The sequence below is a fragment of the Malaclemys terrapin genome, chromosome 6, assembly GCF_027887155.1.
Source record: "Malaclemys terrapin pileata isolate rMalTer1 chromosome 6, rMalTer1.hap1, whole genome shotgun sequence".
NCBI lineage: Eukaryota > Metazoa > Chordata > Testudines > Emydidae > Malaclemys > Malaclemys terrapin.
In genome coordinates this window covers 109594921-109611746 of record NC_071510.1, presented here as the reverse complement: position 1 = coordinate 109611746, position 16826 = coordinate 109594921, and the positions used below count along the sequence as shown (strand labels likewise).

The 16826-nt window shown below is 38.7% G+C and overlaps 1 protein-coding gene across 1 annotated transcript in view; it reads left to right on the top strand.

Moving 5' to 3' along the window:
• SPEF2 (sperm flagellar 2) overlaps nucleotides 1-16826 on the top strand; it is a 103732-nt gene that overhangs the window by 45948 nt on the left and 40958 nt on the right. Inside the window, exons 13-24 of the mRNA XM_054032996.1 lie at nucleotides 2337-2418; nucleotides 3390-3463; nucleotides 4339-4442; nucleotides 4994-5250; nucleotides 7054-7162; nucleotides 7869-8026; nucleotides 8822-8980; nucleotides 9466-9552; nucleotides 11508-11647; nucleotides 12823-12950; nucleotides 13435-13573; nucleotides 15829-15966. Of these exons, the coding sequence (XP_053888971.1) occupies nucleotides 2337-2418; nucleotides 3390-3463; nucleotides 4339-4442; nucleotides 4994-5250; nucleotides 7054-7162; nucleotides 7869-8026; nucleotides 8822-8980; nucleotides 9466-9552; nucleotides 11508-11647; nucleotides 12823-12950; nucleotides 13435-13573; nucleotides 15829-15966 (1575 nt within the window). The remainder of the gene's footprint in view (nucleotides 1-2336; nucleotides 2419-3389; nucleotides 3464-4338; nucleotides 4443-4993; nucleotides 5251-7053; nucleotides 7163-7868; nucleotides 8027-8821; nucleotides 8981-9465; nucleotides 9553-11507; nucleotides 11648-12822; nucleotides 12951-13434; nucleotides 13574-15828; nucleotides 15967-16826) is intronic.

Sequence of the window (16826 nt, the reverse complement as noted above, 5' to 3'; positions counted from 1 at the left end):
AAGTATATTAGTCATGTTCCTTCCTCTTCTTTGAGATGAGTCAGGTATAGAAGACTTGCACAGGCAACCTTAATTCTGACATTTCCTAACTTTTGAGGGGTTGGCTTTGACACCTTAATAGTGTTCTTTTGGCGTTCTATTTATCATCACCAGACGCCTTGTCCCAATCTACTCCCTTTATTTCCCCATGTCCAGCTTTATCCCCTCTATATTCAAAGCAGACTCCTTCCTGCTCCCCTTCTGCCTGGGTACCAGCAGGGGGGTCATAAAGAGCACAGGAGATACAGCTTCCTTGCTGTCAGTTCCAGGCCCCAGCCCTATTATGCTGACCCAGAGCAGCAGTTACAGGGAAAGTACCTCGATAGCCTTGTAGCATGCTCCGTTGTTCTGTGGTGATGGCACATGCGCAGTCTGGTCAGCACTGGGATTGTGAGAGGCTCAAGCATGCTCAGAGAGGAGGGAGTATTCTGGAGTTTTAACTGTTAAGCTCTAGCAAGTCTCTACTGAGCACACGTGAACAGGTAATTTTTCAAAGGCTTATAATTTGGCTAATTTTAGGTAGATTGTCACGGGGATGGAAAAAGGTCCGTCCCACTTACAAAGGTCACCTCTCTTCTAGATTTCAAGTCCCTGCTCCAAAGCATGAGGATGCCAGACCATTTCAAAGAACAGATCACCATAATTTTTTTAAATGGGCCACACAACGTATATTTCCTTAACCTCAGTCTTGGAAACATCTGAACCCTTTTGTCTGAAATTTTCCCAAATACACCAAGCATAGAAAATTTCAGCCCAAATAGTTAAAGTTTGGAAAAGTTATAAGAAACTGAAAAAAGGCTGATAATGAGGAGTGTCGGGCAACCTTAGTAACAGGTGGTGATACCAGTCCTGCCTATAAGAAAGTCTTGTTAGTCCACATGGTGTGAAGCTGCCTAGTAATAATCCCACATTAGGATGCTCTGTTAAGTAGGAGGAACCTTACACTGAATATAGGCATGGAAAGGAGTACAGACCCGCTCATCCTTTATTATATTAATGCACTAAAATCTTGAATCACTGAAGAAAGAGATTATTTTTGAGAACTGCAGTGACAGAAAAATAGCTTAACCTCATACTGGAAGAGAAAATCAGCCCCATCTATAGAACTGTAGATTAATGTGTTATTGCCATGCAGGGCCGGCTCTAGGATTTTTGCTGCCCCAAGCAAAAACAATTTTGGCCGCTCTCCCTCCCCCGTTTTATTCTTACCCCATCCCCAGCCCTGCTTCAACTCTGCCTCTTCCTCAAATCCCCAGCCCTGCCTCCTCCTCCCAGGCTCTCAAACCTGGGAGGGAGAGGGAGCAGCATGCAAATCAGCTGTTTCGCACGCCACGGCCGCTCGGGATCTCCCCCTCCCTCCCAGGTTTGAGAGCCTGGGAGGGAGGGGGAGCAGCCGCGTGTGAATCCGCTGTTTTGCGCGCCGCGGCCGCTTGGTATCTCCCCCTCCCTACCAGGTTTGAGAGCCTGGGAGGGAGGGGGAGCAGCTGCGTGTGAATCCGCTGTTTTGCGCGCCGCGGCCGCTTGGTATCTCCCCCTCCCTACCAGGTTTGAGAGCCTGGGAGGGGGGTGAGCAGCGGCGCGCGAACCAGCTGTTTCACGTGCCGTGGCAGGCAAGCGGCAGCAGCGGAAGTGAGCTAGCGTGGCCGGGGCACATTTTTAGGGGCAGGAGGGGCGGCATTCTGGCGCCGGCCATGCCGCTCCTAAAAATGTGCCACCCCAAGCACCAGCTTGTTTTGCTGGTGCCTAGAGCCGGCCCTGTTGCCATGCAAGAGTGCTCCCTTTGGATATGAGAAAATGCCAGAATACTCCCTTTGTGCAGTGTGACAAAATGATGATTTCAACCTCAACTGCAAACCATTCTTAGATTTATATAGGCCTGATCCTGCTTCCATTGAAGTCAATGGCAAAATGCCCGCTGACTTGAGTGGTACAGGACCAGGACCATAGTGAATAGAGTGATCATTGCCTTCTAGCCTGCTCTGTTTACCTAAATTTGAGTAGCATCATGAGTAAATAACAACCCTCTCTTTCCTGTCACTCCATCCCCAACTTTTCATTTGCTTTTAAGTTACCATCAATATCAAAATACTAATTATACTCATCATTCCAGGATGACATTAGTAACTTTTTCTTACTGTTACTATAGATTATTCTGCTGTTATGCATCTGACAATCAGTTTATATATGTTTAAATAACTGAATATTCAATAAAATACTTTTAAAACATCCAAAAACTATCCTTGCTTAATGTTATGAAAACTAAGAAATGTGGTTTGTGATTGTTTAATTTATAAAAGGTCCTGAAGAAGCCGCCTTCAGCTTTAGCATCTCAGGTTTCTGAAATAGTGCCAAAGAGCACATCACTTGATGGAACCAAAGGTAAAAATGTGTAGAGTTAATTAGATTTTTTGAAATAATTTTGATGGCTGGATTTGAATGGAAAAAAAGAGGATACCTCCATCCCCTGCTGATTTTTTGCTTATATGTTCTCGCAGGTGTTTGTTAGTGCCCACTACAGCTCATGCTTTGCAAAAGTTCCCATTATGACCCTTGTTTCCACATGCTCATAGTTTTCCAAAATGTTCACCTCTGAGGTTGAAACTTTTTCAGCCTCCTTCTATTAGGATATGGTGGTTGAATATAGGCTATTCCCTTGGGCAGAAAATTTTAACCTCCCTTTTTTGAATATGACTCTGGCAAAAACGGTTTGAAGTTTGAAACCTGAAGTTTGTCATGGACATAGCCCCCAAACCTGTGAACACATACCTAACTTCAGATACATGTGTAATCTCATGGAAATCAATTAGACTATCTGTGTGCGTAAACTCAAGCATATGCAGAAGTGTTTACAGGACTAAGCCATATTCCTCACTGACTATTTGTGGTATTACATAGTGTGAGGAGGAGAGAAAAAAAAAACAAAATAGTAGTTATTTTATATTTGGAGAGGGACAACAATATGTTGGGTGCTTTATAGAGAGGTATGAAGACAAGAATCCTGCCCTGAAAAGCTTACAGTCCTGAAAACTCTTTCTCCTGTGTGTAGTCCTTACTAATGCAAGTTGCCCTATTGAAGTCAGTTCTCAGGAGTAAAGTCTATTCATGTGAGTAAGAATTTGATGGATTTTCTCTTAAAAATAAATAGACTGAAAAGGCGAAGTTATAGTAAAATAATTATGGATAACAAGCTCCTGGGGATAGTTTGTGCCTCCCCCCGTGTTCTGACCAGTGTAGAGAACCCTGACAGTACTCACTAAATAAAAATATTCTGTAATATTATGTATCCATAAGAATAATAATACATGTTAATGTAATAAAAGTAATATTTGCTGATGTTTTGTTATTGCTAGGTAATGGTCTTGGCAGAAAAGAATCTTCTCATCAAGAAATGAAGTCCAGCGAGAGTAAGGATGAAGTATCCAAAGTATGTAAACTGACTTTGACTTCCACCATGTACAGATATATGAAATGTCTGTATATTAAACAAAACCGGTTAATAGTGCACTTTTCTCTTATTATTTTTAATTTATGGACCATGCCACAGGCTCATATTTCTATATAAAATGTGAAAAGTTATAACTTTACTCAAAGTAACTACACAAATTTGGATTTGTTTTCTGCGTTGGCTTTGTCCTCTGTGTCATCAGAATTATCCACAAATACCTCTTCATCGCATATTTCCCATGCTTTTAAATCTGCTTATTACTATATCCAGAACATTTCCAGAATTTGTTACTATATTGGTCCTACCAATATTAAAATGTTTATTTCTTAGGGCTAGATTATGTTAGCCTTATACTAAGTAGTACCTTACTCAACAAGCAGGATGTGGGAATATCCTGAAGACCTATAGAGAGCATGACTCTGGTGACACCAACCAGATTAAATGTTGCTATAAAAACCTCAGTCTTGATTATAATCTTACACTAGTGTAAATCAGGACTGGGCTCATTGGAGTTAGTAGAGTTACATCAGTGTGAAACCAGAGTGAGATCCAAATCTAGTAGAGTTGCATCAGTGTAAAACCAGAGTGAGATCCAAATCAGGCCTCTTAACTTTGAATTTCCTGATTTTTTTAAATGCTTCATTTTTCAACCCTAACATTGCCTAACATTAATTTTTGCATGTAATGACCAAGATCCTAGGCCAGTTTACATCTGCTGAGGATCTTGCCTTTATTAGTAATTGAATACGTGTTTTAAGTGTGCAGTGGAATGCATACACTTTAACAATTAGTGCTCTGAACTTCCTGAACATGATATTAGTACTACATATCCTTTTAACTGCTCTTTTTCACAGTTATCTGTTCGTGCCTGTCTTGGTGCAGCATCAGAGAAATTGTTGAAGAAAGGAACAAATATTCCTGATGAATTGCTAGTTGACATCATGGTGGAGGCTATTAAGTATGAAATAGTGTAGTTTGCTTTCAAACATAATTATATGCTAAATAATTATATGTTTCTTAGGGGTAGATACTGCCATTCTTGCTCATGGTGAATAATACCTGATTCTGCGAGTAGTGCTACAGAAATAGATGGAGCTACTCGTGGAATAGTTTTTACCTCCTCTGAACTAATAGGCAAGTTGATCAAGGCATGCACCTCCCTCTAGAAATCTGTTATTTACTACTGTAGTTCCACATGTTGGCAGAGAACAGAAAATTGGCATCTTTTCTCATGGTATAAAGATCAGTCTCACACTGTTTGTTCCAGAAAATTGCAGTCCTTTTGTTTTGTTTGTTTTTAGTCCTGTTTTCTGTGGTTTTCTATTTGGAAAATCTTTTGATTTCTAGTGTTAATTTTAATGACATACATTGTTATTTTATAGAATTGTCATAATATTTTGTTTTACCTAATTTCAAATTACAGAATTATGGAAAAACTCTTTATTATAAATGTTAATATTAAGTTAAAGTAGTTTCTCTACATGTTTATAGTTCCTTGTTTATGTTTAGACGAACACCACAGAAGAAGGGATGGGTCATGGATGGATTTCCAATGACAATAAACCAGGCAAAACTACTTGAAAAAGCACTTACAGGAAGTGATCCAGACAAAGCAGAAACAAAGGATGAGAAGTCTAAAAAGCCCTCCCTAGTTACAGACCCAGCAGCCCCAAAAGATCCCCCTTTATCCCCACCTGCATTAGATTTTGCTCTGTTATTAGACATTTCAGACACCACAGTGCTGGAACGCGTGGCTGGCATGAAAGGTGAGTTATACTTCACTGCATATATTTAAAAAGCTTAGTGACACCCATATCATGATAAAATGGGAAATACAAAGTAGTTATGACACCAAGAGAGCCAAAGTCATTAATGTATTGCTTGGTTGCCATATCTTTACAACACCAAGGATCAGATTGGTTATGTGCGAGGAGTTTGTGGGCTGAATTGTAAAATCACATATAAACTTACTTAATTTTTATCACAAATACCAGAAACTCTTAAAAATTTACTTGTATCTTCCCTGATCATGATGATGGATAGGAATTGTGTGTTGTTTAGATTCATCATCAGATTTGTTCTCTATGTGCAGTTATAAAAAGAGGGAAGCTATTGGCTGTATTTTAATATTTTTCAGGCTCCTTTTGGGCCTCTGACTTCAGATTGTATACTCCTGCTATAGTGTATAGCTAAATATATATGACATACTAATCACACACTAGTTACAGAAGTTATCTCAAGATTTACCAGAATGTCTCACAATAACTTATACTCATTGGAGCAAAAAATCATTACTGACAGATTTCTCTAAATCTCACTAGATCTCATGGATACTATGCATCATTAGTGCAGGTACTTTCAAACTATTGTAGATTTTTTCCCCCCTAATTTTCGAGATCTGCCTGCAGCCAAAAAATGCCGTGTTTGTTTATTTGTTAATATCTGCATTATGTTGGCACCAGCTGATGTGCAATATCTCACATAATTTAATGAAGTGTCAAGTAGAAAAAATATAGGATACAGCAAGTGCAGAACTATGACTAGTTAACTGTGCATGTGCAGACAATATCGTTCTCTGAGGGCTGCATATTGCAATGATTGAAAACTAGGAGAGATGCAAAAGGGAGAAGAGGGAAGGTGCACACCCGAGCAAGTGGCACCACTACTCCCCACACTGATCACTGCCTTCAGTATGTATGTTCATTTACTCCTGTGAGGATGCAGGAATAATTGTTTTTGACAAAATAGCCAAAGCACATTGTATTATAGAGTAGAGTCAAAGATAACGTGGGCAACAAATGGCCACCCCCACACTCCACTCAGGGCTATGGAGGGACATATTATCTTGAAGAGAACCTATGTTGTCCAAATTCAAAGGAGAATGCCCCTTAAACGTCCAAAGAATGACATAGGGCTTGTCTTTACTACCATAGTTACCTGAAGTTAGTATACTTGAGTTACTCCGCTCAGGCTACCCTATCTCTGGGTGAGATGGCCACACTGGGAAAGCACAGTGATCTGATTAGCAGCACTGAGTGATTGGATTAGCAGTAGATGAGTTGCTGTTTCATGAGCTGCTGCATCCCTAATGTGTTACTAGCTCAAACACCAACATCACTCGAGCTTCAACCTATACCCTTTAACCAACTAGATCAAGCCAGCTAGCTCGAGCTTAAAGCACCATTTAACTCTAGCTAGAGATTTTTATGTGTGAACAGAGGGTGGGTTAAAGGTAAAACTTGAGTTACAACTAGAGCTAACAATGCAGTGACGACAAGGCCTTAGAATTTTAGATTTGCAATTCTTAATCATTTAAAGGGATTGTGCTGCTAAAGCACTTTGAAAATTTGACAGTAAATGCCATAGTCCCAGGAACCTAATGAGAATATATTCCTAATAAAGTACTGTATTACCATCTCCTTTGTGTGGAATGTATGGAGCCAGTTTTAAAAATGAAGAAGTGAAGTAGCCAGTCGATGTTTTCATTTTGATAAACTTTTTAACAGGAACACAGAACAAGTCTATGTAGTAACTTCTTTCAATAGTCTCTGGTATTTTCTACTCAACAGATAAATCAGGATCATCACAGATTCAGCTGGAAGACAATTATCAAGCTTCAGATCTTGAACTCAAAGAAAGAGAGAAGATCGACTTAGTCAGGGACCAGATACAACATAGGTTTGTTATATTTAATACAGTAAGGCTCTACTTCAGCAGAGTATTGAAGCATGTCATTAATTTTAAGCACAGAGTAGTCAGAGTATATTTGACTTCTAATGACACCGTTCATGTACTTAAAGTTAAGGATGTCCTTAAGAAATTGCTGAAGTAGGTATCCTCATTTATTGGTATAGTATAAATGATTCCCAAAGATAATAATTCATATACTCTACTTTTCAAAGTCTTGAAAAGATTATTTTTCAAATTCATATCAAAACAGCTATTTACATATTTATATTATATGATACATAAATGCATGTTGTGTCTAAATTTGGCCTAGGGTATTAGATTTCCAAAATTGGGCTTTCTTTTATCTTTCTCTTTTATTTTTATATACAAAAATAGTACTATATTTTTAAATATTTAATTTTGTATAACAAGCAAATTTAAAGGGACAACAATCTGCATTTTTAAATTTGTAATTAGTTTATATTCATATATTAATAATTAGTGATTTTAGTGATGATGTAACAGAAGATTAGTTTAACCTGTGACCTTATCTACACTGGGAGTTCTGCATCCAGAATATCTCCAGGATTGGCATTAGATTTAGATTAGACACTATGCTATTAAATGTGTTTGTTGGGTTGGGAATAATATTTTATTTTTCACCATTTGTTTTAACATTTTGATTTTAAAATTATACACTGATATGATTTCACAGAATTGCGAGCTTTCTAGACAACTGGCCAAAACTGGAGAAATGGTTTTCAGTACAGCAAAATATTCTAGTGAAAGTTAATGGTGAGACAGAGAAGAACCTTCTGTGTAAAAGGGTAAAGGAAATCTTATTGGAGGAAATTGCTAAAAAAGAGAATAGAAGTAAGTTTTTGAATTTATGTTTTTCATATGAAAACTTTAATATTAAAATATATGGTTGGGCCTTTATAATTCAGAAGGAAGCTTAAAAAAATCTCACTGCCACTGAAAGGTATAATACTTTTGCAGGTTTGTGGAAAAGTGACACATTTTTCATTCTCACTGCAAATTTTTTTATATAGACAAAAACATTTTCTAACTATATATTTTATTGACAAAGACCCGTATTACACTGCGGAGGCAAACAGATTTCCCCCATTAGGTGAAATTTTATTATTTTGCCCATGAAAAGCTATATTCACTTGCAGAAATAGCAAAACTTTGCTTTGGATCAAACTCACAAAAATACCAACGTTGGAATTTTGGTGGTAGTTCAGCTGTTGTGTGTGTATTGATGTATATATGGATTGTGTAAGCCTGGGCCAAAATCTGTTTCCAGACACACTAGTATAAATTTGGAATAACTTAATTGATGTTGCTCTAGTTTTACACTGGTATAACTGAGAGAAAAAATTGTCAAGTTATGTTTAATTTTAAAGGGCATATTTTCAGCAAGTCTCTATAAATATACGGCTTGCGCAAAGGCAAATGGATGCACCCATTTTAAACGTAGCTTTTTTTTAATGCTAATCCATTTAAATACATAAAACAAAAGTAAAAACATATTTGTTGTTCACACAGATATTTTATAAGATATAATAGTGAATAATCTTCAAGATTTATTGGTTCAAAATTAATAATATGTTTACAGTACCTCTTTTATCAGATTATATGTGTTTTATTGAAATTGTGTTGAAGGAAAAGAACTGGAAAAAAAAGAAGCTGAGAAAAAGCAAGAAGTTCCTACCCCTTTGCCACAAGCTGAGACACTAACAGTTCCAGCAGATAAAAATAAGGAAACTGAATCTCCTTCTCAAGATAAGGAGCCTATGCCTGCAAAATCCAAATCACCCAAAGGTTTGTCAGCCATAGCAAACTTATTTATAGAGCTCGCTCTTAGCTGTTTGGAACAGATCCTGGGAAATAATAAATATTTTCAGTGTATTTCAAAAAAGATTAACTAGAGCGTATTTCCTAGTAAATAATGGAGCGTATTTCCCAAACTTCTGAACAGCCTGTCTACCTTTTCCAATTATATGAGTCAGTTTCACAGCTTCTCACAGATACTTTGAGAAGAGGTTCTAAAATGTTCAAAAGGAGCTGTCCTGCAGGTATAATTTACTTCCTTGAGGTAACTGAGTATTAATTTCAGCCTTTCCTTCCTGTGTTTAACCTCAGAGCTAGTACCCTCATCATCTGAGACAGCGCAATGTATATACAGGAAAGACCAAGTTTTCATTATCAACATACTAATATACCAATTTCTCTCTAATGCTGGTAACTCTGCATCTTAAAGGTGTCTCTGTTGTGTGTCTTTGTGGTTTTTTTAAAACTTTCCTTAGAGCTACCCAAAAATTCAGAATCCTTTAAGGACAAAAAGGTAATGAAAGATGAAGTACCCAAGGGAAAAGATGCAGCAAATAAACCAGGTGAAGTACACATTTTTTTTTTTTTTTTTTTACTGTTTTGGTAATTAACATAAGGTTGTATAGTTCTTACTTACCTTCCACTCCTCTCTTTAAAGATAGTGTTGATAACTGTTAATTAGGATGTAAGGCACACTGAGATATGGACAGTTTGGTGTAGTATACCAACAAAGGGAGATTCAGCCACTTCGTCATGAATTCTTGTAAATGTCACACATGATAGATAATTGGATAAAATGTTTCCAAGGAATCAAGTGGTTGGCTTCGTCTTCTGCATTTATGTGCGTGCACTTTGGCGTGAAAGCCTGGCCCCACTGAAGTCAATAGCAAAACTCCCATTGATTTGAGAGGAGCAAGGATTTCACACTTGGAGTCTGGAGGTGCTGCATAGGCTAGAGGGATGATGTGAGCAAAGCAGAGGTATGAGTGTAGGGCTATTAAGTGAGGGAGCACTGGATGGAGCTTTAGGGCACTGACAGGGACATCACAATGTTTAGTACAGATATCCTTCGAGTACTTTATTTGGTCATCAGCTTATCTGCTTTCTGTCATACTAAGTCAGCACTTTCAGAAGCAGCTGTTCCTTTGGGGAATACTAGTTATGCTATTATTGAATGTACAGATTTGTCACAGCTATGAGGCAGTGAACCAAGATATGTCTTCACTAAACATTTAAATAAAAAGAATGGGACCACTGTATAGCATTTTTAAATGAGCTTATTGTACACAACATGACCCATTCAATTCTCTACTCAGTATAGCCAATATTATTTTACCATACCTTATGTTCTTGTCTGACTGCTCCCAGAGCAAAATTATTTGGCTGGAGTGCAGGTGACAATTGCAAATCTTGCTGCATTTATAGTTCCTATGGATGGTTTTCTTAAGTAGTTTTCCACATTTTCCTGCAGGCCACTAGATTCCCCCCTCCCCCCAGCTCCCTTCTTGAATGATCTTTTCTGATCCCCCTCTTTAGTTTACTAACTTTATCTTCCTTTATCTGCCTTGGTCTTTCCCCCAGTTCTTGTACCACTCATTTTCTGCTCCTTCCATACTTCTCAGTTTCCCCTTAGTGCCGGGGTTTGGATCCAAATTCACCTGTTTCTTTCCCCTTTCCTATATATCTAATTTTTCTGTTTTTATTCTTCTTCTTCCCCCTTTGAATCTTGCCCATACCATCTTCCTGCCCCTCCTTTTGCCCATTTCTCTCTCATTCCTCAACAATTTAAATACACCTAGTATTTAGAAAGTGATCCAGTAGTGAGAGTGATTGTAAGTACCCATTCTTTCATTTTCCTTTTGCTAGAAATCTTTCAGACTATGTGTTGTGTATCCCCACTTGCAGGGTTCTGACCTATGCTTTACTTTGTACTTTGCAGTACATGTAAAGTTAAGAGTAGCGTGTATATCAAATGAAGCACTCTGAGTAACCCTAATGCCTAGGGTTAATTGAATTTAAAAACAGCATCTTGCCATGAAGTCATGGGGTAACCTCAAAGGATTATTGGTCCTAGAAATTATTTCAGTGTGACTCCAGCTCTTCCCAGTCCTGCTGTATAGAAACTGTAAATATTTTCAGTGTTCAAGCACCATCAAGCAGAAATTACATGGTGATACCTTGAAATCATGGTACCTATACTGTCAGTCATAATGGTAACAATACCATTTACTTTTTGTTAACATGGTAAGTAACTTGTTTCATTATCTTTCTATTTCTTCCACAGCAGAGCTTTAGGAAACCTAATTTTTTTGGCAAATCAAATAAAATAAAAGCTAAACTGGAAAATATCACTATATAGCTGCAAAACTACTGACTTCAGCTATATATTGGTTGTGGGGTGACACATTTGAACACCTGCAAACTTTATTTGACGGCAACTAAGCATCTTAGCTGTCTAGGTCCATGTATTCTTATGTAAAATATATTTGAGGGTACTAATTGTGCATTCATATTTAAGGCTCTGTTCGAGGAAAATCACCAGGGAAAAAATCTTCACCAGCTACACCTGAAGATCTACCTCCTCCCACCCTTGTAGGACCACCACCAATTAAACCAGGATCAGATGAATGGGTTTATATAGATGAGCCACTTCCCAAGGTGCAGCAGTTCAAGATTAGGAATCTTTTATATGACTATACTTTATCGAGTTCTATATAACTTTTTGTCCATTACAAATGAATTCATTTTTAAAGATATTTCTAATACATAATGAATGCAGGAGAGATTGTAGCATGAATTACAAATATAAATACCTAAAGAGATGAGATTTTAAAAATATGCTGCAACTCAGTGTATAGTATTGAAAATATCTGATAATTTGATAATGACATATATTAGAAGTTTATGGTTAATTCCTCAGAGTGACAATGCACATGGTTGACAAGATGGTAACACTTTCATAATATTAAAGATGTATCCAGAGTAAATTTTCTATTTTGGCAGGGTATTTGTAATACATTATAACTAAGGCTAAGTTTTTGTCACTGATATTTTTAGTAAAAGGGAAATAAACAGAAATTCATGGCAGCCCATGCCCTGTCCCTGACTTTCACTAAAAATATCCCTGACAAAAGGGGTAGGTGGGTTCAGCACCCGCTGCTGCTGGGGCTCCCAGGTCCCCCACCGATAGCCCCCTCCCTGTGGGAGCTCCAGGGTCCCCCTGCCCCTGGGGCTGGGCTGTTGCGGGGTCCCCTTGCTCTGGGCAGCTGGTAGCTGCAGGATGCCCTGGCCACGGCTGCAGCTAAAGCTGGGTAGCTGTGGGGAGTCCCCGTGACGGGCAGCTGCAGGAGGTCTATCGGCTGCCTGCCGCAGCTGAGCAGTTGCGCGGGGTCCCCACACCTGCCTGCTGCAGCTGGGCAGATGCAGGGGGGCCACTGGCCATGGCTGGGCAGCTGCCTGGGGTCCCCCCGCTTGCTGTGGCTGGGCAGCTGTGGAGAGTTCCCCCATGCCCCGAGGTGGCTGGACAGCTGCAGTTCCACCAGCCCCTCCTCCCCACGTGGTTGGGCAGCTGCAGGTTGGGGGCTGGGAGCTGCGAGGGCGGGGCTGGCTGGGAGCTCCAGCCCCGGGGCAGAAAATGTCCCGGAGGTCAATGGAAGTCCCGAATTACATGACCTCCATGACATAATCGTGGCCTTAATTATAAATAAAATAAGGGAAATATATTGTTAACCTGATGTCCAGAGATACTTCTTTCCTATACTTGCTGATGGTGTATTTGGACAGGCTGTAGGAAGTATATAAAGTAAAGATTTGTGTATTTTAATAATTAACAGGAAATACCTGAATTTTTAGTACCTTATTGGGAAACGGTAGAAAATACTTATGAAAATACCATCAAAACTATACTTGGGTGTTTAAGAAAAGAACGGTATTCTGTGATTCACTACTTAGCAGATAATAGGTGAGTAACTGTAGTTTATTGCATTAGAATTCTCATTTTATATTAATCCTCTAGTACACTGTAAAAACAATGAGGAGTCCTTGTGGCACCTTAGAGACTAACACATTTATTTGGGCATAAGTTTTCGTGGGCTAGAGCCCACTTCATCAGATGCATGGAGTGAAAAATACAGGAGCAGGTATAAACACATAAAAGGATGGGGGTTGCTTTACCAAGTGTGAGGTCAGTCTAATGAGATAAATCAATTAACAGCAGGATACCAAGGGAGGAAAAATAACTTTTGAAGTGGTAAGAGAGTGGCCCATTACAGACAGTTGACAAGAAGGTGTGAGTAACAGTAGGTAGAAATTAGTATTGGGGAAATTTAATTTAGGTTTTGTAATGACCCAACCACTCCCAGTCTTTATTCAGGCTACCACTCTGAAACCTAGTACACTATGTATGTTTTAGCGCTAAAACTCTTGTTTTGACTCACTGTTCACAGAAACCATTTTAAGGATTACCTGAAGCGTCCAGACCATAAGCAGGAGTTTGTATCTCAGTGGCAATCTGATTATAACTCCATTGCTGATGATCTGTGGGAAGATGAAGAAACAAAAGCAGAATTACACCAAAGGGTTACTGTAAGTAAATGGCAAATGTTTCAATTTATCTGTACATCTTTGTACATCTTTGAGCATTTGAATTCACACAGGATTGATGTAAATATGAATACTAATGTACTAATGCTACCGTGCCTAGGTAACTATTATATCAACCCTTCTCACTCTCCACCACCACCAAACAGCACCAGTCACCAAACAGAGCCCTGTTGGCACAACCCTTGCTGCCCAATGGCAGTGGCGGCATGTGGTACAGGTCTCAGAGCCTAGGCCTCTGATCGAGTATGTCCCCTCTCCCCACCACTAAGCATGAGGAAGAAAGAGGAGGAAAGGGAAAAGCAGCCCCCACATGCTGAAAGAAAAGGAGTAGGGGGAAGGAAAAAGAAAAGTAGAAGGGGCACATGGAACACTTCCTCAGCCTTTTCCAGGTGAGCTCTCACCCCCTTCCGCCATCCTCCAGCCCCAGAAAATGTCTCCATTACTCCTGGCCCCATCAAAATTGCGGCCCAGCTAGCAAGGTGAACATTTGAAAAATGAAGAATTGATTACATGACTGGCAAAAAGAGAGAATGATTTCTAATATCAAAATGTCAGAATATACTTTTTCCAAGAGAATAGCATAAACCCAGTTAAAAACAATTTCAAGAGGCTAAAAAGAAATACTGGAGTTGGAATATCCCATATGTGATGCTCTATCTCAGTGGCAAAACCTAAGGTCACATGGAGAGAAGAATAGACTTTAAGTGCAGAATTCCAGGAGATGGAAAAAAATTGTGGCAGTTACTACTAAAGAATCAGCTTCATTAAATAGAAAAGGAATGCAACTGTTCTTCTTAGAACAGGGGTTCTCAAACTGGGGGTTGGGACCCCTCAGGGGGTCACCAGGTTATTACATGGGGGGTCGTGAGCTGTCAACCTCCACCCCAAACCCTGCTTTGCCTCTAGCATTTATAATGGTGTTAAATATATTTAAAAAGTGTTTTTAATGTGTAAGGGGGGTCGCACTCAGAGGCTTGCTGTGTGAAAGGGGTCACCATTACAAAAGTCTGAGAACCCCTGTCTTAGAAGATCTGCATACAATGAAATAAAACTATTGTATTTTTCATATTGCATGTTACTTTAGTAATATCTCCTATTGGCCATAGTGATTATAATTTTATCAGTAGGCAAATAATTTAAATTAATACCTACTACTAGTGGACTGAACTTAGCCACTCATATTTCCCCTTCCTTTGCTTTCTTTTTACATTGACAGCCTGCAACTGATAAACTGGTAGGAGAAAAGGCTAGAGAAAAACTTACCCTGAGTCAAACTTATTGCTGTTGTGAAAGAGACAAAGTGGTAGTTATTTTAATATACAATGGCAAAATCTTTTCAGCAGATCTTTTCAAAGCAGTTGGTAGTCTGGTGAACCTTACTTGTATTAACTTTGTTAAAGAGATGAGTTTATTACATTGCAAATAATTTTCCAACTGTTTTGCTAAAATGATTGATTAGATCTGGCCTGAAGTGCTTGTCATCATATTGAAACAAAACGTTATAATTGCAGTGTAATTTTTTTGCAGTGCATTGCAATGAAATCCTAAAAGCTTAGGGAACTATCCTGGAGTTTAGTTATGGCGGACAGAGGACTTGGAATAAGCACTGTTTCTTTTTCTTTTCATTCTTTTCCTTTGTCAAAAATATGGTCGGTATACCAGTACCTCTGTTCTCAATTTTGTTCTTTTTTTATGTGTCTATATAGAAGAAATCTGGGAAATCGCCATTAGATAAAGGACTGAGTGCTTTTTAAGAGCAAAGCATGAGGGGTACCTTCTTTCAGGTTTAAAGGCCAGTGCAGGTGCATCTCCGCTTCAAAGACCTGTTTGCCATAAGTGGCTTTTGGCCCAGCAAAAATTATATTCTGGTCCCCAAAACTGTGACGGTTACAGCCTCCACCACCACCAATTCTCACTCCAGTTTTGGAGAAAAAACAGCTGGTACATTGTGCATTCATTGGTACCAGTATTACTAGTTGTGTCTTCTTACTTCTCAGTCAATCCATGCCCCTGGTGGGTCTCCAAAGCTAGATTTTGTGAGATTCAGGGCCTAGTTGATTACTTTTTGGCCAGGTTCGTTTGGATTGACTTTTATTATACTGAGGAAAAAGGTGTTTAATTAACAATAGGATTGAAGTAAGGTGCCTTTGCCATGCACACCAATATAATTTCTTAAATATATGAAAGATTGCCTAAGGTTTTACACATCAGTTATTTGCAATAGTATTTGTATTTAGGACCTGAGGGACCGTCTCTGGGATATTTGTGAAAACAAAAGGGAAGAAGCAGAGCAAGAACGTAGTGATATCATGAATGATGGCTGGTTACCAGATCATATGGGAATCCTGATGAACCATTTCTTTTCACTTATGCAGGTATGGTAAATTGCTAAATCAATATAGTCCTGATCCTGCAATAGTCCGGGCAGACTCTTGGATTAATGTATTTATCTCAATGGGACTTCATGTGTGTGGTTCCTTAAGACTATACAGTCAAGACCAAATATCCCTTTAATTCAGTCCTACTAAAGGAGGAAGCTGACTGAAGTGAGGAGTGAGAAAATAAAAAAAAGAAGACATACACGTGCACTCCTGGCATTGTATTACCTTCTGGGCAGAGCAGATCAAGAAAAATAACATTATCATAGTCCTGTAAAAATAAATTTTCAGGCTACATTGCATAATGTTGCTATTTGCATTCAGATTTCCAATCAAATGAGTTTAGTGAAATATCCTGGTACAGGTGATGCTTTTCTATTTATAATGGCCTCTGTTCTTAACTTAGCCTTCTAAATGCTATAATTATATACAGTGCTACCAGACCCACCTATTTTAAGATTGCCCAATACTTCCTTTTATAAGACCCTGTATTCTGTTGCTTTTAACTTTGCCAAACTTTAACCATTTGGGGTGAAATTGTATATGCTAGATGTCTTTTGGAAAATTTCAGCCAAAACAGTTCAGCCATTTCTAAGAGTGAAGCAAAGGAAAAAAACATTGTTTTGCCATTTAAAAAATATCTGGTCATTTTTTAAATTTGGAACATGGACTTGAAATTTGATAGGGATTGGCTTTTGTGTCAGTAATGTGCCTTTTGCTGTTCCTGAAAAATTCTGCTCACGTTTGGCCAAGTTATAAACCTTTGAAAAACCTCATATCACACATGTTCAGTAAAAACTTCTTAGCGTTTAACAGATAAAATCTCCAAAGGTATTGTCCTTAATGAACATGCTCCA